The sequence below is a fragment of the Dermacentor albipictus genome, chromosome 1, assembly GCF_038994185.2.
Source record: "Dermacentor albipictus isolate Rhodes 1998 colony chromosome 1, USDA_Dalb.pri_finalv2, whole genome shotgun sequence".
In the NCBI taxonomy this organism is placed as follows: Eukaryota; Metazoa; Arthropoda; class Arachnida; order Ixodida; family Ixodidae; genus Dermacentor; species Dermacentor albipictus.
Window position 1 is genome coordinate 508,616,174 of NC_091821.1, and position 21,690 is coordinate 508,637,863.

At 45.2% G+C, this 21,690-nt stretch overlaps 1 protein-coding gene across 1 annotated transcript in view; it reads right to left on the reverse strand.

The window, feature by feature from the left end:
- LOC135907594 (uncharacterized) overlaps positions 1–21,690 on the reverse strand; it is a 258,333-nt gene that overhangs the window by 147,618 nt on the left and 89,025 nt on the right. The window contains exon 3 of the mRNA XM_065439279.2: positions 4,336–4,572. Coding sequence (XP_065295351.1) covers positions 4,336–4,533 — 198 coding nt within the window. The 5' untranslated portion in view covers positions 4,534–4,572. The remainder of the gene's footprint in view (positions 1–4,335; positions 4,573–21,690) is intronic.

Here is a 21,690-nt window from a genome sequence, read left to right on the forward strand (position 1 = left end):
CTTTTGTAACTCCGGACGGTCTTTATCAATTCAAAGTGATGCCGTTTGGTATATGTAACGCTCCTGCCACTTTTGAACGCATGATGGACTCCCTTCTTCACGGTTTCAAATGGTCCATATGCCTGTGCTACTTGGACGACGTCATAGTATTCTACCCAACGTTCGCTACGCACCTCGAGCGCCTCTCGGCAGTCCTGGACGTTTTTCGTCGCGCCGGTCTGCAACTTAACGCATCGAAGTGCCAATTCGGCCGTCGCCAGATTACCGTCCTTGGGCGTCCCGTTGACGCGAACGGAGTGCAACCGGACCCAGGCAAGATCCATGCTGTTACGCACTTTCCTGTTCCAAAGTGTGTCAAGGATGTGCGCAGCTTCATCGGCCTTTGTTCCTACTTCCGCCGTTTCGTGAAAAATTTCGCGGCCATCGCACGACCACTAACCGAGCTTTTGAAAAAAGACGCTCCTTTCCAGTTGGGCGATAACGAGGCCTCTGCATTCTCGCATCTAATCGACGTTCTCACAACGCCTCCCGTTCTGGCCCATTTCGATCCTTCTGCGCCTACCGAAGTTCGTACTGATGCCAGCGGTCACGGAATTGGCGCAGTACTGGCACAACGCCAGCGCGGCAACGACCGTGTTATCGCTTACGCCAGCAGGCTCCTGTCACCCGCGGAGCGCAACTATTCCATCACTGAGCGTGAGTGTCTGGCCCTAGTTTGGGCGGTTGCGAAGTTCCGCCCATACTTATATGGCCAACCCTTTTCCGTTATCACAGACCATCACGCGCTTTGTTGGTTATGCTCATTGAAAGACCCTTCAGGAAGACTTGGTCGCTGGGCCTTACGCCTCCAAGAATATTCGTTCTCTGTCACCTACAAATCTGGCCGACTACACAAGGACGCTGACTGCCTGTCTCGCTACCCGGTAGACGAGCCTGACGACGCCGACAGTAGTACCGCCGACGGCATTTTCTCTGTGTCTGCCTTCGCTAACATCGCCGATGAGCAGTACCGAGACCTATCGCTGTGAGTACTCATCGAGCGTCTGCGCTCTACACCTACCGACGCATCCGTTCGCCGATATGTCCTCCAGGGCGGCATTCTGTACCGAAGGAACTTCCTTCCTGACGGATCTGATCTTCTTGTCGTGCCAAAACATCTCCGACAGACTGTGCTCTTTGAGATGCATGACGCACCTACTGCAGGACATCTTGGCGTAACCCGCACGTACGACCGCGTCCGCCGCCGCTTCTATTGGCCTGGCCTCGCTCACTCCGTCCGACAGTATGTTGCTGCCTGCGATACCTGCCAGCGTCGGAAAACACCTCAGGTGCTACCTGCCGGTCATCTCCAGCCGATCACTGTCCCTGTGGAACCGTTCTTTCGTGTTGGATTAGACCTCCTCGGTCCCTTTCCCACGTCATCCTCTGGGAACAAATGGGTAGCCGTCGCAACTGATTACGCCACCCGATACGCTATCACGCGGGCTCTCCCTACCAGTTGCGCCACTGACGTCGCGGACTTTCTCTTGCGTGACATTATCTTACTTCATGGCGCCCCGCGACAGCTGCTCACTGACCGTGGTCGTAACTTCCTCTCGAAAGTTATCGCCGACATTGTACGTTCCTGCTCCACTCAACACAAGCTGACTACCTCATACCATCCTCAAACCAATGGCCTGACAGAGCGGTTAAACCGTACTCTTACCGATATGCTGTCAAAGTACGTTTCCAAGGACCACCGCGACTGGGACATTGCCCTTCCTTACGTCACATTCGCTTATAATTCTTCCCGGCACGACACCGCCGGATTTTCTCCCTTTTATCTGCTCTACGGTCGCGAACCGACCTTGCCCCTTGACACGGCACTTCCTCCTGCTTCGATCTCAACAAGCGAGTATGCGCGCGACGCCATCGCTCTCGCCGACCATGCACGCCAGCTTGCCCGTGCTCGACTGACGGACTCGCAAACCACTCAGCAGCGTCAGTACAACGCCCGCCACCGTGACGTACAGTTTTCGCCTGGTGCGCTCGTGCTCCTCTGGTCGCCCTCCCGTCACGTCGGGCTTTCAGAGAAGCTCCTTTCGCGATACACAGGGCCCTACCGCGTGCTGTGCCAGGTGACGCCTGTGACGTACGAAATTGCCCCTGTGAGCTCAACCTCGTCATCTACTGTGGCACCTAGTGATGTTGTGCACGTCAGTAGGCTCAAGGCCTACTACACTGTTTGCAAGTCCGGCCTTTAGTCGCTCCGGGATGGCGCTTTTGCCGCCGGGGGTAGTGCTACGGAATAGTATTACCGATGACGAAGAGGCGAGCGGTACGAAGACGACGACAACGATTGGAGGCTAGCGCGGGCTGTTGCCTCTTGGCCAAGTGCGGCGTATTACGTTGTAAATATACTTGTATATAGCTTTTCATTAGCGTCTTCTTACGTAACAATATATATATATATATATATATATATATATATATATATATATATATATATATATATATATATATATATATATATATATATATATATATATATATATATATATATTTATATTTATATATATATATATATATATGCGTACGAAGGAAAATACATTTCTGTAATAAAATTGCGTTTCTGCCGTGGGCCCGGCCTTCATCGAGGTGACACATATGAAGAACTCCAAAGGTCTGTTTAAGTGCCGGTGGTTGTAATACAATATACTACGCTAGCAGATACAATGCATAGAATGGCACAGTACTCTTTTCACAGACATCCTGTTAATTGGCGCTAACGAAGGGATCAACGCCTGACGTTGACAGTCATACTGGGGACAAACAAGAAGTATGTGTTCCGCTCTCCCAGGTACTTTGCATGCGTCACCGTCTAGTAAGTAAGTCGGCGTGCCGGATTCGAAAGAAATAAGTACGCGTTACATGTCTAGTATGCCACCTGACACAACACGCTGAAAACTATTAATGGTGCTGCGACTTTAAAAACACGGGACGACGGTGTGTATTTAAAAAGGCGGTACCATAGTTGACCCGCAAGTACAAGCAATGCAGAGAATAAACGCTCAAGGAAATGGGGCCAACCTGAACACAAAACAATTATTTTTTTTTCCATTTCGTTTCTCTCCGGAGTGAAGAAAGTCGTAACTTTCAAGTACAGTTCCAGTTCGAGCAAAAGTACCGTTCCTTTTTTCGATGTTTGGTTTTCGTCTCAGTTACGCTTAGACACCCTGTGTGCATGGTTGTCCACGCGGCTGAGCACATACGCATGTCACTCACAATATCTTGGTATAAATCTGCCCGCGGGTGCAAAGAGTGGGCGGGCCGACATGGCTGGTATCTTCACGTGCACTGTCGTCCAGTGCAGCTAGTATTGGAGATCGTGTAATCAGAACTGTCTGACACGGCCGGGTTGAACAGTGTGGCAGTTCAAAGGGGTCTCTCCCCGAGCGCGGCGTTTTTCAACACGCGAGCGTTGTGACAGAGGGGGTGTGGTGTTATCTACTGATATCTGTACATGTTTTCATGTGCACGCTCGAAAGTGTGCTTATTAAATGAATTAGTAAGCGAATGCTTATTGTGATTTGTACGATCGATGTAACTACGAACTTTATTTCGAGTAGTTCTTTAATATCAAGCAATAGCTACCAATATTTTGACCTATTCGATACCATTAAACGAACATAGTGGCGGCTGACACCGTAGTTTTTCGTGTGCCGAATTACATTTAGGGATCGTGGGCTCTCCAACGCCCATACAAAATTTAGGAACCTTAACACTTATTTGCCTTGCAAATTGCGAGATGCAGCCTCCACAGCGGATATAGGAAGCCAAGACCAGGTCAAGTTGGTACATCGTTAATGAAAGTGAACAATGCAAACGGCAAGGATCACTGGAATATTACGAAAACACTAGAAGTTGTTTTGCGAAAGCCCGCCTAATCATTTTGTGGCAATGCATTTCCGAAATGGTAGCTGCAGCGCGTTCTTTTAAATATCAGCGATTCTTTATCTTAACGAATCCTACAGCACAATTCTCGCCATTGAGCTATACCTCGTAAAAAACAATGCGCATGTCTACCCTCATAGTAAACCTTCAGTTGCCCGCCACAGAGAATGTTACATATCTTTACTGCCGATAATGTGACTCATGCCTTGTATGTCATGTCTCTCACTTTTTTTAAGTTCTTTTTGCTGCTTTATCGAGCTCACAGCACTTTAGCTGCAAGTCAACGCTTGTTTTTGTTCTCTTACACTGCCCGTTGTAGCCACCACTGTTCACTACGCAGGACCAGAACAACATGGTCACTGAGTGCAACAAGAATGCCCCTTTTGGGACAAGCGTGCTCACACTCAGGTTGTCGTCGATTGACTGTTGCTCCTTGTCGTCTGGCAGGAATGCAGGAGCGGCACCACTGTGGCAGCCTACGGCGTCGGGAGGTCCGTGTGCGTCACAACCTTCCGGCCGCTGCACGCTGCCCGCATTCGTAGCGGCCCCTCTGGACACATCGGCTGCAGAATCACCTCTGCTGCTGCTGCGGTTGTCCATCGGGCACGAAATGGCACGACACCGGGGCGGCAGCGTCTTCTGTATGTGAGGTGCCTTCAGTATGATCCTCAACGCAGCAGTTCAGTGGTATGAGTATTTATGTCGATATATATATATATATATATATATATATATATATATATATATATATATATATATATATATATATATATATATATATATATATATCATATATATATATATATGCATACGAAGGAAAATACGGTTCTTTCATAAAATGGCGTTTCTGCCGTGGGCCTGGCCTTCTTCATCGGAGTGATACATATGAAGCCCTACAAAGGTCTGTTTGTGAGCCGGTGGTTGTAATACATTATACTACGCTAGCAGATACAATGCATAGACATGCAAATACAAGCAATGACCTAGTTATTGCTTGTTCTTGGACGTGTATACTTACTGTATCTGCTGGCATTGTACAATCAATTACAGCCACCGGCTCCGTAAACAACCACTGTGGGGCTTCATGTTTCACTCCAACGAAGGCCGTACCCACGGCTGGAATATCACTTTATTTAAGACAATGCCTTTCACTTGCGTCATTTGTGGAATATTCTTGTGTATATATATATATATATATATATATATATATATATATATATATATATATATATATAAACGTGCTAAACAGCACTACTTTGATGTAACACTACCTAATCTTCTTGTTAATAACCATCAGAGGTTCTGGAATTACTTTCGTACTAATAAAAATGCTACGTCACATTCTCTTCCCGAAGAAAAAACTGCTAAGGCTAAGCGCATATAACGATTTCTTTCGGTCAGTGTTTACTATAGATGATAACATTATTCCCCCATTTGCAACGCAACATCACGCGAAAATCGCTAAACTAGACATTACGGATGCCGGTATATTCAAAATACTGCTTAAACTTGCCCCCAAGAAAGGTAGTGACCCCGAAGACGTACCTAATACTTTCTTCGAAAGATATGCCGAGTGGTGTAGTACATATCTTGGCCTAGTCTTCCGGAAATCACTTAAGACTTCACAACTACCTCATGATTGGAAAATTGCAAAGGTAATCCCGATCCACAAGGGAGGTGACAAATTTCAGACCCATTTCACTAACTAGCATGTCATGTAAACTTCTAGAACACATTATCTTAAAGCACATGACCGTATTCCTAAAGCGCATTAATTTTTTCTCACCCAACCAACACGGTTTTCGCAGTGGTCTATCGACAGTAACCCAACTAAGGGAACTAGTCCACGATCTCGCTGTTACAGTTAATAACCGCGGTCAAACTGACTTGATTCTACTCGATTTGTCCAAGGCTTTCGACTGTGTATGTCACAGCAGATTAATAGCTAAAGTTGAAAAGGTTTTTGGTATAGGAGAACTTTCTGCTTGGATAAAAGGTTTCTTAAGTAACCGCTCGCAATTTGTGGTTTACGAAAAAACGCTTTCTAACACAGTCGCAGTAACATCCGGAGTACCCCAAGGGTCTCTGCTTGGACCGTTGCTTTTCCTACTCTATATTAACGATATCACAGCTAACATCAATTGCAATATAAAACTATTCGCAGACGACTGCGTCATATAGAGAGAAATTAACAATTACAATGATCATATTAAATTAAATGATTCTCTAGCTGAAATAACTGATGGGTGCTGCAAATGGCAGATGCAAATAAACATACAGAAGTCCGCGATCATGTCTGTAACCAGGAAAACGGTATCATCAATTTTTGTTTACACACTCAACGGCACTCCACTTAACAAAGTTGAAGAACACAAATATCTAGGCGTTACATTAACCTCGGAGCTGAAATGGGACAGTAATATAACCAGTAATGTAATCAGTAATATAATCTCAAAGGTACTGCGCAAACCATTCTTCTTAAAAAGAAGCCTGGCGCTCGCAACCAAGTCAACGAAGCTGCTAGCCTACACATCATTTGTAAGGCCTGTTATCGAATACGCTAACACAGTCTGGTTTCCGCATACACAGACTAACATAAGCAAGCTAGAATCAATACAAAGGAAAGCTGTGAGGTTCATCCAAAACAAATATAGACGTACAGACTCGCCAACACATTTTTAACCCAGTCGGGTTTGCGAACGCTATCTACAAGAGCATAACACGCTCGCTTAAAATTCTTGTTTCAAGTACTAAAAAATAACTACTGAATAGATACCTCCCGATACATTACATTCTCCGAGGCTCGAACTACACGTAACAAGCATGCGCACACATTGACAGAATACACATGCAAAAATGACATATTTAATATTCTTTTTTCCCGCTCGTGATAGCAGAATGGAACAAACGTGATCCTGCTATCACCAACATTGAATCATTATCCGAATTTATCTCACAAATAGAGAAAACTGTGTGTGAATAACTGCGCCTATTATGCATGCAGGGACCCCGGCACAGATTGCTTTATTCGTTAGGAAATTTTAATAACCACTCTAATTTTCGACAGCTTATTCGTTTGCCATAATGATTCCCTAACACTCGTGGTTTATTTTAGTTATTTCTCTTTTATTACTTGCCCTTAGTAATATCTCTGCTATTGTTATAAAGCATCTTGCTCTTTTACATCTTTTTTTTATTATTTATTATTCCGTTTATTCTTAACATGGTTTACTTGTATAGTACTATGTATAAGTTGCACTGCTTTGCCGTTTTCTTACTTTTTTTATAATCTATACTTTGATTTCCTGGCATTGTACAGCTGAACTATTGTACTGCCCAACTGGCACGCTCTCGAAGGAGAGCCGCAGTATTGAAAATAAATTATATATATATATATATATATATATATATATATATATATATATATATATATATATATATATACTTCCTCCTCGATCGATAAGCCTTCCCGGCAACTATATGAGCATTTGAGTTAGTCGGCGTTGCAACGCAAACTTATTTTGACGCGATGGATGGTGAACTGCCTTTGTGATGAACAGGTTTACGGACTCACGACATCTGTTTTACCCCCCTTGGCTGCAAATATTACATTGCGCAAGTAGTTTACCAAATAGAAGTTGTCAAGAAAAATAACGAAGGAAGTGTGGGGATACACAGTGCAAAGCCGAATTTACATCCGAGATAGAAGATAAATGAAAGGCAGGGACGGTAATCCTACCTGAGCCCGTTTGGCTAGCTTGGACTTGGGGCCCCATAACGTGCTAATGTTTTTATTCCCATCTCATTACGTCAAATTTACGTAACCGCTGGCGCAAGCGTGGGGCGGTGACCTGCGGCATCGCCTGAAGAGCGAATCAAACGCTGTCCTCGTTTGAAGGAGGCTGAGCGGTTTCTCTTATCTAGTTGGCTGACAGGAGGCGTCGAGCCCGCTCAAGTGGAGAGGGTTTCAATGACGCCGAGTCAGCGCACTGAAAATAGATGACCAGGTGAAGAGGATGGTGCCGGCGTCTGCGATTGGTCCGCCTTCGCTGGCATAGCTTACGGTGGCTTGTCTATAATCACGGCGGCGTGCGACGGAAGGTTAAGAACGCTGGCATAAGGGATCCTCACCTAAGAAGAGTTGGCAGAGCGATGTCGATACTTCATAGAGAAAGAAATTCAACAAGAGGGGACACTCTTCAAAAACTGGCAACAGGAAACACGTCACGCCTAGTTTCAACAGCATCCGTTAGCTGACGCGAGCATCAGAAAAAAAAAGACTGAAATAAACTTCCAGACAACGTTTTATTTTTTTATTCCTTCCCACTAAAAGTGAAAGAGTTTTGCATGTAAATGAACTTATACTTTGCAACTTTTTGTTGCGTTGCCTAGCAACAAGCTAGCGGCACGCCAGACGCGCGTTTACGTCATGCGCCAGACAAGCCGCAGAAGTGAGCGAGGACGGTCGTACGTGCGAAGCTCGCGTGCTCGGCGACCGGTCTGTTTTGGATATAGCCCATGTTTTTGGGCTCCCGGCCTTTTATATGCTTTTTTTTGCGTATCGTCTGCATTTCGACACGGCACCACTGCACTACTGGACTACGGCAAGGTGAGAAATTGTGTTTGACAGTGTGCGGCGCATTTTAAGCACTTTTAGGCTTAGTTTGAGTGGCGCAGTTAGCGAAAAACAGCTCCGCCGTCCTGACGCAGTTAATTTGAGTTAATGCCTCGTCCTGGAAGATGTTTGTGACGCTTTCTATGAGCCTCAACCGTACTGTAACTTATTTCGGTAGTTTTTGGGCACGCTTGCCGCGCCCGGCTTATTGACGCAGTAAGCGAAAACCGGCTCGGCCGTGCGACGCATTTGCGCGTGTATGTACTTACATGCGTGTACTACGTCGTAGCGCCTAAGACAGACAAGTTTTCGCGCATTCTGTGGCCCCCAACATTATTGTAACTAGCGTCGTTATATTTGGGGTAGTTTAGAAGCACGGTTGCCGCGCCCGGGTTATTGACGCAGTTAGCGAAAAGCAGCTCGGCTGTGTGCCGCAGTTAGTTTCGCGTGTGCTGAATCTTACTGGTAGAAGTTCGTGACGCATTCTCTGACCCGAAAAAGTAGTGTAACTTATTTGGTAACCTTTTGGGATATCTTGAGGCTTGCTCGCCGCGCCTGGGGTTGTGAAGGTGTTAGCAAAAAAGCAAGCCGGCCATAGTGAGTTAGTTTTGCGTGTACTTAATTTTAGTGGGACAAGTTTGTGACGCATTTTATAGCCCTGCATCAACATACACCTTATTTCGGTACTCACGCTATTCGAATACGCGACGAGCGATTGCCGAGAGTGAGAACACGGGAGTGTTGCATGCGCCGGCAGGACGCGGAAAAGATAACACGGAGGAGCTCAAGAACATGACATTTACGTATTCTGAGCGACTGAAAACAGGCTTTGCAACCACGAGTCTGACTTGAGTGCGATTAGAAGGCATTCTACGAGCGTGTAACATGCTCAGGCTTAGCCTGTGTGTGTACTTGGCGTACCATCGTGTCGACTGAGGCCAAATTGTTTTGGAAACGCGCAGTCACCCGTGTATGTGTGCACTTAAAGTGCAGGAAATAATGCCCGGGAAAAGAGGTGTGCTTGAAAATCGGATGTTCACATTTTATGGCATTGTTTGGGAGGGGTCTGCTGCGAAATGTACGTAAAAGTGAATTTATCTGTAATGCCACTCATTCACCACTTACGCACGTTTCGCCTCTACACGGAATACTCCTGTTAGGTCAATATACCAAAATGATACATGCTTGTAATTTCCTTTCTTTCAGCTGATGGCATCCGGTGGAGCATCGTACGGCAACAACTGCTGCTTACCTAGTGCCACAACTTTGGATGAATGCAAAAGAAGCCCGGAACGAGCATTTCTAAAGAGCAAAATAAACATTTCATCATTTCAGAAGACGTCTTTCGTTTTCTTTATGAAATTGCACCTGACAGATTCGGTGCAGTCTTGGAAAGGTCAATCGCAATCATTTCTACTTAATAATGAAACGGTTCCACGCCAAAGCTACGCGAGGTTCAGCAGAAGCGAAAAAAAAAATGAATGCCGCGCCGAGCAGCGGAGCCGGCGCGGCGTGTACGAACTGGTGTTCAAAACGCGCGCGCCCAAAACCGAAACCGGAAGGAGTCAACAACATCCGCTTGGTGAGCTACAGTCAATTCCGCCACTAGGCTCTATGGGAGTGTCCGCTCTTGTTGAAATTTCTTTCTCTATGGATACGTGCCGAAATGACTCGATGACGTTATGCAGCCAGGAAAAGAGGTTTTGTTATACTGAAACAAACATATGTTCTCCGGCTGTTGCGAGTAGTCAGTGCCTGAGCAATCGGCGGCAGCCATCTTCTATTCCTTTCGGAATGGGGCAGTCTCGGGCTATTCAGAAAAAAAAAGTCTAGTTGTGTTAGGCAAATAATGCATCTCTAACGCGTACACATAACATTGACGCAATCATTTTTCACGGTTTTGTGACGTCAGTGAACGATAGAAGACGTGAGTGCAGCCTGAAACATTTTGAGCAATAGCAGAGGGGTAATGACGAAAACTCGTCCAATCAGAACTAATTATTTTTTCTTTTGTTGAGTAGAATCACGCGTCATCAATGTGGGCACGTCGTATCAGATTGGGAACAATCGCGGCTTTCGTGACGTCACGTGACAAACAGGCGAAGTGGCGGTGGTCCAAAAAAGTTTTTTACCAATCGCGGAGGCTGATTGTGGAATGGGAATAGAAAAAGATTGGATTCTTCAAGTGCGACTGACACTAAAGCAAAGCCAAGACTACCTCAGTTTGGTGCAATGATTGCAAGAGGGATGTGTCTTGAGAAAGCTCGTTTCATCCAAATGAACACGCAAAGAATGCGTAAAGATGATGGTTCATTTCCGTAGCTTTCGTACGGAAATCTGGTGTGTAAACTCTTCTGTAAAACTGTCAAGACACCAGTTCAAACGACATAGCTTCCGATGCTTACTAGCATGATTTACTATTAGACCAACAGAGAGTTGTGCAAGGTTACTGGCAATAAAAAGTGTCGGTTTCACTGATACAGATTACTATCTTTCGAAACAATAATAGACGTATTCACGCCATGTAGATAAAATGAGGTAAATCGAGCGGTACATTTTTCGTCGTTTGTAAGGTAAAGGTTTGCTGCGGAAATGGCCTTCTCCCCTCCGTACCCCTCTTCTCCATACTGTGCCTTATACCAACTCTGCCTGAGGCCACACGTAAAATGAAAGTAACATGCTCTTCAAATCTTTTCCATGCATACGTCGCAATAAGCTTGTAGTGGGCAGTTATGCACTAAAATTGCCAGTGAATCGCTTCCTTTTCAATTCAGTAGTTTCATTACTTCTTGTGTAACCTACCACTGCTATGTAGTTGCTATGGTGTTGAGCTGCTGAGCACGAGATTGCGGGATCGAATCCCGGCCACGGCGGCCGCATTTCAATGGGGGCGAAATGCGTTAACACCCGAGAACTTAAGTTTAAGGGCTCGTTAAAGAATTCCAGGTGGTCGAAATTTCCAGAGTCCTCCACTACTAGTTATTATTGCCTCATAACCAGAAAATGATTTTATCACGTAAAACCCCATAATTTAATTTAATTTTTAGCTGCTATATACGCTGGCACGAAGTAATTGTTAAGAAACACTCATGTAAAATGCTCCTTTTATCATGCATAATTTCTGACAGCATTTTGTTCGTTTCAGTTGTTTCAGGAGCTCTGTACAGGCGGCGCCTCTGATCTTCGGAGAACACGCGGCTTATAACACAGCCCTCTTACTTTATTGTGCATTATTTAGGATTTCGTCAAGCAGATTTTTTTTTCGACTTATTCCTGCTGAAATAACTTTTTCATTTCTACCCCAAGCTGTTTACTTGGAAGGTGATAGCTGAATGTGTTTTCACGCGTGAGCGTGAATGGGCCGCATGGGAAATCGGAAAGATCATATTTCAAGCCGCGACGGAAGCTAACGCCGGAGTAGGAAGGTGCGCGGAGGTGGAGAAGTGAATCGCCGCGTTCGCGCCCCGTTTCGTTTGTGCTTCGACGTCGTGGGGCGCGCTGGGCGTCTTCGTGGCAACCGCACGCTTGCGCGTAACGCTTGTTCGCGGCGTTACACGTGACGGCAACTTTTCCTCAGGCCCATTACTTACTACTTTCGTTTCCTTTAAAATTTCTGAGCAAACGAAACACCTGTCCATGTCAATGTTTGTTGAATGGGCCATTTGTCCCAACTTCGGGTATTCTACGGAGACAATTGCGGCGCTGACTTACGTGCTCACAATAGAATCTGTAAAGTACGCGGCGAAGACTGCGGAAAATTCTGTGAAAAACCCATGCCCTGTTCTCTCTGAAGCAGGCACTGAAGTAGCGAGCGACTGTTGCAGGTGCTGCGCACCTGAGATAAGCCACTGGCTAGTTCCCATGCAGCGTGCTGATCTTGTACACTCGTTGCTCAAGCATAAAAAAATAAAAAAATAATAAAGGAGGCATCAGCGGAGGGTCTCCATACGGCAGGATGAAGTGAACCTGCGGATGGCAGAGAGGAATGTCGCTCAAGGGCGCTGGCAGGGGGCACCTCCTTAACATAGAAACATAAGTGCGAATGAAATAGAATGCTCGTCGGCTCGAATTACATTTTATTTGGGCCTATCTAGGTTGCCACTAAACGCTATTTAAAGCCAGTTTACGATGGGGCCGTCCAGCTCCGCAAGTGGCACCGCACGCTTACAGTAGGGGGACACGTCGAACACTAATGCACAAATTTCGCTTTATACTGCGTACGCTTTACACTGTGTGCACAGCGTAAAGCGATATTTGTTATATATACAGGGCGTCCCAGCTAACTTGGACAAAGATTTCGAAAAATACCTATGCGTTCTTCAGAACAGAAATCGAGTGGCTGTTAGCGTTTATCTAAACTTACAGTACCCTGTTTTGCTAGTCTTTTTTGGGTAATTAGCTGAGATAAATTATTTGACTTCTTGAGTAAAGCTTGAAACGGTCAGGTGTTAACAGGAAAGTTCTGGAGCTTAATCAATAATACCTAACACAGGTACTTCCAACGAGATAAACCTAGCGTGGCTGTTTTGAGTCGGGAAGAACGAAAGCCCGCGCAGTGTAAAAAATGCCCCGTGACAGCGCACTCTATGCGCCCGAATGTGCCACGATTACAGGACTCTGAACCAAGCTTTGTAGAAAGCATCGGTCGCTTCGCACCCTTCGTGCTGCCCACGACACAGCTTCGCGTTGTGCTAGGTTCCGAGGAAAATACCAGTGGGTTAGGGCGGCAGTTGATATACAGAGCGGCTCCCGTTTCTGTATCGATAATTGCACTCTCACGCTAGCAAAATGCATGCGGAGGAAAAATGACAAGCTCAAGAGTTTGAATTTGGGAGCAAGACTCCAACAAGCAAACACGCATTATAACATGCTTGATAACGCCGTGTGAATTAAGCTGGTTGTCACAAAAAGAATTGTAAACTTACGCGGAAGGTTGCTTTTTAGCTTCCTGCCCATTTCTTGTCGGCAGAGAATTTGTAATTTCATAATACTTACGAGCCTTTTCCACGTCGTACAAAAGTTTCACACAGATGGCTCTTTTCGTGGATAACGGTTGTAGAGACTTATTCGCTGTGATGTCTGTCTAAAGAATGTGTTGAAACAAGTCGCCCTCTGCCATAATGCAGTATTGGCACCTTTTCAGCACGTCAGATGTAGCTTTTTTGATGACGCAAGACGGTATCTCACTGCACGCCTCAGAAATCTCTGCCTTTAGCGCATCTGGTGTAGTTGTAGGTTTGCGGTACACACGGTCTTTCCCATGTTCCCACTAGAAGAAATCAAGAGGTGTCAAGTCCGGTGACCTTGCGGGCCATGCCACTGGTCCATGCCGCCCCACCCACTGGTGTTTGAAGGCTTCGTCAAGCCAGACTTAGGCAAGGCTGCTGCTGTGAGCTGGTTGTGAGTTGTGAGTTGTGGTTGTGAGTTGTGGTTGCTGTGAGTCGTGCTGATAGCAAGTTCGCTTTAAAAACTAAAGTGCAAGATCACAGCAAAAATCTTCAGCTGGCCCTTCAAAGATATCGTTCGCGTACAGCTGAGCAGTGAGCATGTGGTCAAAACATATGAGGCAACTTATTCTTCCGCCAAAGATATCGCAACATTCACTGAATGACCATCAGTACTGGTGTCGCACACTAAGAAAAAAAAAGAGTACCTCTTACTCTTTTTGAAGAGTCTGGACTCGCCACTTATACGACACACTTTGTGGGAGACACCCGAACTCTCTTTTGGCAGAGAGTCCCGAGACTATCTGTGCTCCATACAAGGTGTTTGCGTGACTCCGCACACAATAGTCATGTATACTCTGTTGTAGTAGTCGCCTATACTCTCTCAAAGGGGTTACAAGACTAGTGCTCAGGGAGTCGGTTAACAATTCTAGATGAGTCAGACGACTCAAGATTCTTGCAGTGTCACATGAACACTGCAAGAATGATTCCGGTAACTATTCTAGATGAGTCTGATGACTCCAGCAGTGTGTGTCAAGTTACCCTTAGTGCGTGGTGCCGGTCTCTTGCAAATAAAGTAAAGCAACTGATCCATGTAAGTCGTTTCACTCTTGGATGGCAGTGTCGAGCCGCTTTTCAAAATGTGTCTACAACTCTTGCTGTAAGTACACACGACTACGGCTAGTTCTCAAGAAGACTACTGTGAAAAGACAGCATTGGATAACAAAGAATCTACAGTAAACATGCCAAAAACCACATGGCAGGCTAGCAAGAAAAAGTTAATATTTCATCAATCTTTGTAATTGTCTTCTGGAAAATTCAAATGTATCAGTCAGCACAGAATTACCATGAAAGCAAGACAGTCCTCATTACTATTAAACTGGAATCAATAGCCAACCAAGCAAAATGTAGCAAAAGCAAAATCCAATATGTAGCCTGCAGCTGCATATGCATGACACTGCAATGCCACTCAGAACCTTGATGAGACCCCAAAATATTATGTAACTCATGTAGAAGTTTAATTCACCACCGCACAAGTCTCCTATAATATGTCAAAAGATTTATAAGTTCAACCTATTTCCCTGTTCTAAACTTACGACTTAACATTCTAAGCAAGTAAGCTACACATAACAAATAAGGAAGGCTGCACTTATGTGCAAATGAGACCCACATAATGAAGTGCAATAAAAACAACATTCCAACTTAGATTACATTATCTATGCATTATACTATGCTTCTTAAAAACAACTGGTTGGCAATTGATAATCCAATCTAACAGTAAAAACAGCTGTCTTACCTTATGGTACTCTTGTTGGCACTTTTTCCCACACAATTTGTGCATGTTAGCGTGAGATGAAAATTGATCTGAAAAACACCACATTAAAAAGTTGTGCATCAATTTTATTCTGTCATACAACATGCAACAGTGTATAAAAACTTCATAACTGACAAAATTACAAAAATAAATACAGCAACACTTATACTGATCATTTATTTATGTTGAGAAACATACTTTTGCAAGACTAAGTATAATAGCTGACACAGACAATTTCACAGGTAGAAATAACCGCTAATACAAAACTTTGCATAATGCAAACACATTGACAAAATAAGTAGCACAGGTAGCTGTATTTTGTTACGGCAAAGATAGCGCATGAATTATGAGGACAAGGAAGGAAGCAGAACACATAAACTATACCCAGCTACATGCACGCAGCTGTAACAATACACATAGTGCACAAAGATCCAGAAGAAACAAAGAGGAAGATGTGAGGAAGGCTTCTTTTAATCATCACACGTCATCCTGTAAAAGCACATTAAGGACTGGCTGTAATCTATCCTCAGCCCATAAATGAATAAGTTACATTAGGTGCCACATTTACAAATCACTCATACAATGTTCTTGTGATTTCCCTTATTCCAGTCTTTAACTAAGCAAGCATGACTGAGTTACATAAAGCCTCCCTATGGCTTGGCACATATACAGAAAGAAGTGTTTCTATAAACACTGGAGGTCACGGACGGATGACTGACACATACCTCTTTTAATTCTTTTGTCTTTGTCATTATGATTATCTATCACAGTAGTCTTTTGTAGAGTGAAACACTTCCAGATAATACACTGTGTGCAACCAAGTGTGAATACCTGTTCTCGATTTTATTTATTTCTACCTTTTTCTGGTGTCCCGCTAAGGTAACAATGGCGCAAAGGATTGTCTTCCCAATGTATGCGCTCCCATACAACAGGAGCTGATGATAAGCCACATTAATGGTGCGTGAAATAAAACATCTGTGCTTAACTTTCCGCTGCCGCTCCAATCTGGAGTGATTTTTTTTGCTTTCTGCACACTAGCACAGGTGTTACGTAGTCCCCTTAGTGCCCAAAGCAACTCTCGCACCCGTGCAGGATGACCATGTTTTTTAATTCTAAGCAAAACTCTGGTTATGGGGGACAATTACGAACTTATATTTTTGCTTTGTATCTTAATTATGTTGTTGACCTTTAACTTTAGCCACTTCACTACTTTTCTGCAGGTGCAGACAGGCCATTGCACCAATGCTAGGTTTTGAAAACACCAGAGCAGGGTAGAAAGCAAGAACAGATATTTATAATTTGGGTGCCCACTCTGCATTGCATGGATATGTTTCAATGAATGATAAAACTACTTGGTAGATAAACATATCAAAGATAAGGGAATTAAGCTCAAAGCCTACCATATCAGTAACTGGGAATTTCATGTGTAAATGAAATTTTGCGATTCCCAGTGATGAAGAAACAGTTTTGACAATGTTTGCCAAGGTCACCAACTCACTCATGCTCACAAAGGAAACAAAATAAAAACAAGCAAGATTAAAAGAAGTTCGAAGTTGCAACCTAAATTGAGACACCTTGCATGACTGATTTATGTATTTACTGAGCATAAATTACATATGGCGCATAACCTGCTTGTACAAGATGACAAACAATGAGTTATGTAAGCCTTGTGTGACAATTCTGTGTGAAAGAGAAATCTATTTGATCATTACCTTTTGGGTATGTGTATCTCAGAACTGGTGCTAGTCTGAGTTCTAACAAAGTAGACGTCATTGAGTACTGTAATTCTAATGCCTGCCACTGCTATATATTTCTGTTAGTCGCACTGTCATGAAGCAGTTTTGTTCAATAATTAGCGGCAGTCACCGCTGAAACACTCAGTACAAAACACGAAATAAATATATGCAGTCGGAATGTAAATGTCGAACAAAGTTATAATCAAGTCTACATTTCACAGAACTGTCTTTTTTTCTGTTAGTGTGCCAATACCATTTCCACATTCACAAACATTTTTTGTATTGCTCTCCTGACAAATGCAGGAAAATGCAGTCTTTAACAGAAGCCCTTGGGAAGACAGCCCAGAGTCGCTTTGACAAGAGGACTTCCCTTAAACTTTTGTCGCTAGGTTGTAGGTCACTGTAGCAAGGGGAACATTTTGCTCATTAAATATTACTCGAAATATTTTTATTATTTGTACTAGAGGTTTGAAAAGAGAGCCAACTGTAGAGTTCTTCATGCAGATTTTATATATTCCATTAGTTTTTTGTTTAGCTGCTTTTCGAGTTATGTCCTACACAACTACAAAATACATAGTCATATTTGCAAGCACTTTCTTGTGTATTAAATTTTCACAAAAAGCAGTGTGCTGCAGCTAACTCAGCTCTTTGTAGACTGCAAAGTGCCAATATCTATTCAAACAGCATGTAAAGTTACTAAAAGAATGCAAGATCAGTAGGCAGGCAGACAGGCCTGCCTACTAATCTTGCATACTTCTCATGCTGTGGATGGATGGATGGATGAAAAACTTTATTAGGGTCCTTTAGGGCGCGCACTAGCGCGCAGCGGGCCGCTCCCACGTCGGGACAGAGAGGCCAAGGCTCTCCGCCGCGTCGCGGGCCCGTTGGACAGCCCATAACTGTTCTTCGTGGTTGGGGCTGCGTAGGACCGCATCCCAACGTGAAGAAGTGTTGTTTTTATCGCTGTGTAACGCGGGACATCGCCAGAGCATGTGAGGTAAACTCGCTAAATCATTGCATAGTGCACATGCATTTGTTGTCTGAATTTCGGGGTACACCTTGTGAAGAAGTAGGGGGTTTGGGTAAACCCCCGTCTGTAGAAGACTTAGTGTCAAAGCTTGAGGTCTATTGAGTTTGCAATGTGGGAGGGGGTAGATCCTCCGAGCCAAATAAAAGTGCTTAATAATTTCGGTGTAGGAGGAAGGAGAGTCCCGATTGTCCGTAGCTCCAGCGTCACGCTGCCCGGTAGCTACGCGGTTGATGATCCCTCGCGCAGCTCCGTGTGCCGACTCGTTGAGGTTGGGCGGGGCACCCTCGATCTGTCCCATGTGGGCTGGAAACCAGATCAATGTGTGTGGCTTGATCTCCTTGCTTCCTAGTATCCTTAGGGCCAGCTCAGATATGGTTCCTTTGGCAAACGCCCTAACAGCTGATATGGAGTCACTGTAGATTGATGTCCTCTTGTCGTCCAATAAGGCCATCGCTATTGCAGCCTGCTCTGCGATCTCCGAGGACGTCGTCCGAATCGAGATTGCGTTTGTTATTTGCCTTTCATGATCTACGCTAACTACAGCGAAGGCCTGTCCGTCGGCGTAGCACGCTGCGTCTACGAAACTGTTCTCCGAAGCCCGTTCACGAGCCTTTTCCAGGAGAGCCTTCGCACGCGTCCGACGTCTTCCCACGTTGTGCTCTGGATGGACGTTTCGTGGGATCGGGGCGACAATGATGCGGTCCCGCTGCTCACGAGGGATGCTACAGAATTTTGTTTTGATTACTGTGGGGGAAACGCCCAGCTCCTGTAAGATGTGTCTTCCAGCTTGTGTGGTAGATAGCCTGACGAACTGGGCCCTCTCCTGTGCTTCCGCTATTTCCTCTAGCGTGTTATGCATGCCAAGTTGAAGTAAGCGTTCCGTGTGAGTGTATATGGGGAGGCCAAGAGCTCTCTTGATTGCTTTCCTGATTAATGCGTTGAGCTTATCCCGCTCCGATCTTTGCCAGTTGTGCATAGTCGCGACGTAAGTGAAATGACACATTACGAACGCATGTACCAATCTCACAAGGTGATCTTCTCCGAGGCCTTGCTGCCGGTTGGCCACTCTTCTGATTAGTCTGATGGCATTGTCCGTCTTCTTAGTGAGTCGCAGCACTGTCTGGTTGTTTGAACCATTCGACTCTACCATCATGCCGAGAATCCGCATAGCATCCACCCTCGGAATATATCCTCCGTCGTTTGTGCGCAGGTGTATGTCGCAATCGGCGAGTGGTTTCCACCCCTTTGGTTTCGGGCCTCTTCGCTTGGGTCGATAAAGTAGCAGTTCCGACTTGTGCGGTGAGCACCGAAGGCCCCTGGACTCAAGGTATCTCTGGGTAGCATCAATCGCCTCTTGCAGGGCCGTCTCAACCTGTCCGTCACTACCTCCCGTACACCAGATGGTAACGTCGTCTGCGTATATGGTATGACTGATACCGTCGTTAGCAGAGAGTGTCCTGGATAGTCCAATCATGACGAGGTTAAAGAGAGTTGGGGATATGACTGCCCCTTGTGGCGTCCCCTTAGACCCCAGCTTGATCATGTCTGAAGTCACGTCCCCGATCTTAAGGGTGGCTTCTCATTGACAGGAAAGATCTCGTGTAGGAATGAAAGTGCTTCCCCAGGTTAAGACTCGAGATTGTGTTCAAAACGAACGAGTGAAGAACGTTATCGAAGGCCTTTTCCAGATCTAGACCTAGTATGGCTCTCGTGTCCTGCGTATTACAGTCTATAATGTGATGCTTGATGAGCTTCATCGCGTCCTGCGTCGACAGTCCGACCCTGAAGCCGATCATGTTGTGCGGGTAAATGTCGTGGTCCTCCAGGTAGCGTGAAAGCCTGTTTAGGATTGCGTGCTCAGCAACCTTCCCCACGCACGATGTGAGCGAAATTGGGCGGAGGTTATCGAGGCTGGGCGGCTTGCCTGGCTTGGGGATGAGAATGGTGGTGGCCGATTTCCACATTTCCGGGACTTTACCGCTGCTCCATGTTTGGTTAATGATGTCCGTTAGGTATTCGATGGACTTTTCGTCCAGGTTCCGTAGAGCTTTGTTTGTGAACTTTTCCGGACCCGGAGCTGATCTGCCGTTGAGGGCATGGAGCGCCTGCCTGATCTCCTCAATCCCGAATTCTGCGTCGAGCTCAGGGTTGTCGGAGCCTTCGTAGTCAGGGGAAGGTGGTGTAGGGCCCGATGCGACTGATAGGTACTTCTTCACTAGTTTGGATAAAATTTCATTGTTCGAATAGTCTCGCTTTGCTGTGTGTAGGGTGCGCGCCAGTGTGTTGCGTTGGTTGGTTTTAGTGTTTGTCTCGTCGAGGAGATGCTTTAGGAGGTTCCAGGTGCCCCCGTTGCGCAGCTGCCCGTCGATCGAGTTACACACCTCATCCCATTGTTGCTTAGAAAGGGCTCTGCAGTGTTCCTCTATAGTTCTGTTGATTTCCGATATCTTTTTTCTTAGCCTACGGTTGAGCCGTTGTCCTTTCCACCTGGCGAGGAGCGACTGCTTCGCCTCCAACAGGTGAGCCAGACGGCTGTCCATCTTTTCCACTGGAAGATCGGTACAAACCTCTTTGGTAGTAGCTTTGATGTCTTGTCTAACCTGTACAACCCATTGTTCGAGGCTAGGCTTCTCCACACACTCCGTTCGCTCTTCCCTAATTTTGCGAAATTTGTCCGTCTGTGTACTGGAACATACGCTGTCTCTTCTGCTCGACTTGGAGGTGCGTGGCCAAGATATAATGGTCGCTACCAAAGTCTACCCCGAGGTTCGTCCACTTGACGGCTGCATTGCTCCTGACAAAGGTGAGATCCGGTGTCGTGTCACGGCTCTACGATGTTCCACATCTGGTGGGGAACGCTGGGTCCGTGACTAGCATCAAGTTTAGGTTTATGGCCTCACGCCAGAGTTCCTCCCCCTTGTTAGTGTTATATGGGTAGCCCCAGGTGTGGTAGGGCGCGTTGAAATCACCAGCTATGATCAAAGGGGAGTCGCGCGCTAGTTGCGTGGTCTTGGTGATTAGGGCTTTGAAGCGTTGTCTGGGAGCTTTGGGACTACTGTAGACATTCAGGATGAATATACTTTCGCGGTTAGTTGGGCTAGGAATTATCTCTATCATCATGTATTCGACTGTATGTGCGGTCATGTTAAGGTCGTGAGTGATGTGGGTCAGCTTGTTGCTAATCAGTACGGCGATACCCCGTCCTTCTTCACGTTTTGCTACGGGCTTGTAGCCAGACAGCGTGACGTCAGATGTTAATGTTAATAACCTTATGCACTTATAATTGTCCTATACTAACGAAATTTGGCATACATACTATTCAAGATATGCAGAATGCTGATATCTAATTGAAATTGCAATCTGTAAAATTATTTAATGTGGCCTAATATTTTTCCATAGTTCCAGTAATTGTACAAGCCGTTTCGATAGGTGTCATCACTTTGCAGTATATAACTAGCTAAATAAGATACAGCATGAAGCTCTTTCTGAAAATTTTATACACAGGAAAGTGCCCACAAGAATATTTTGCCACTGTGTAGGACCATAACTAAAGAACAGCAGCTACACAAAAATCAATGACAATTCAAATCTAATAAAACACTTTATGAATGACAGTA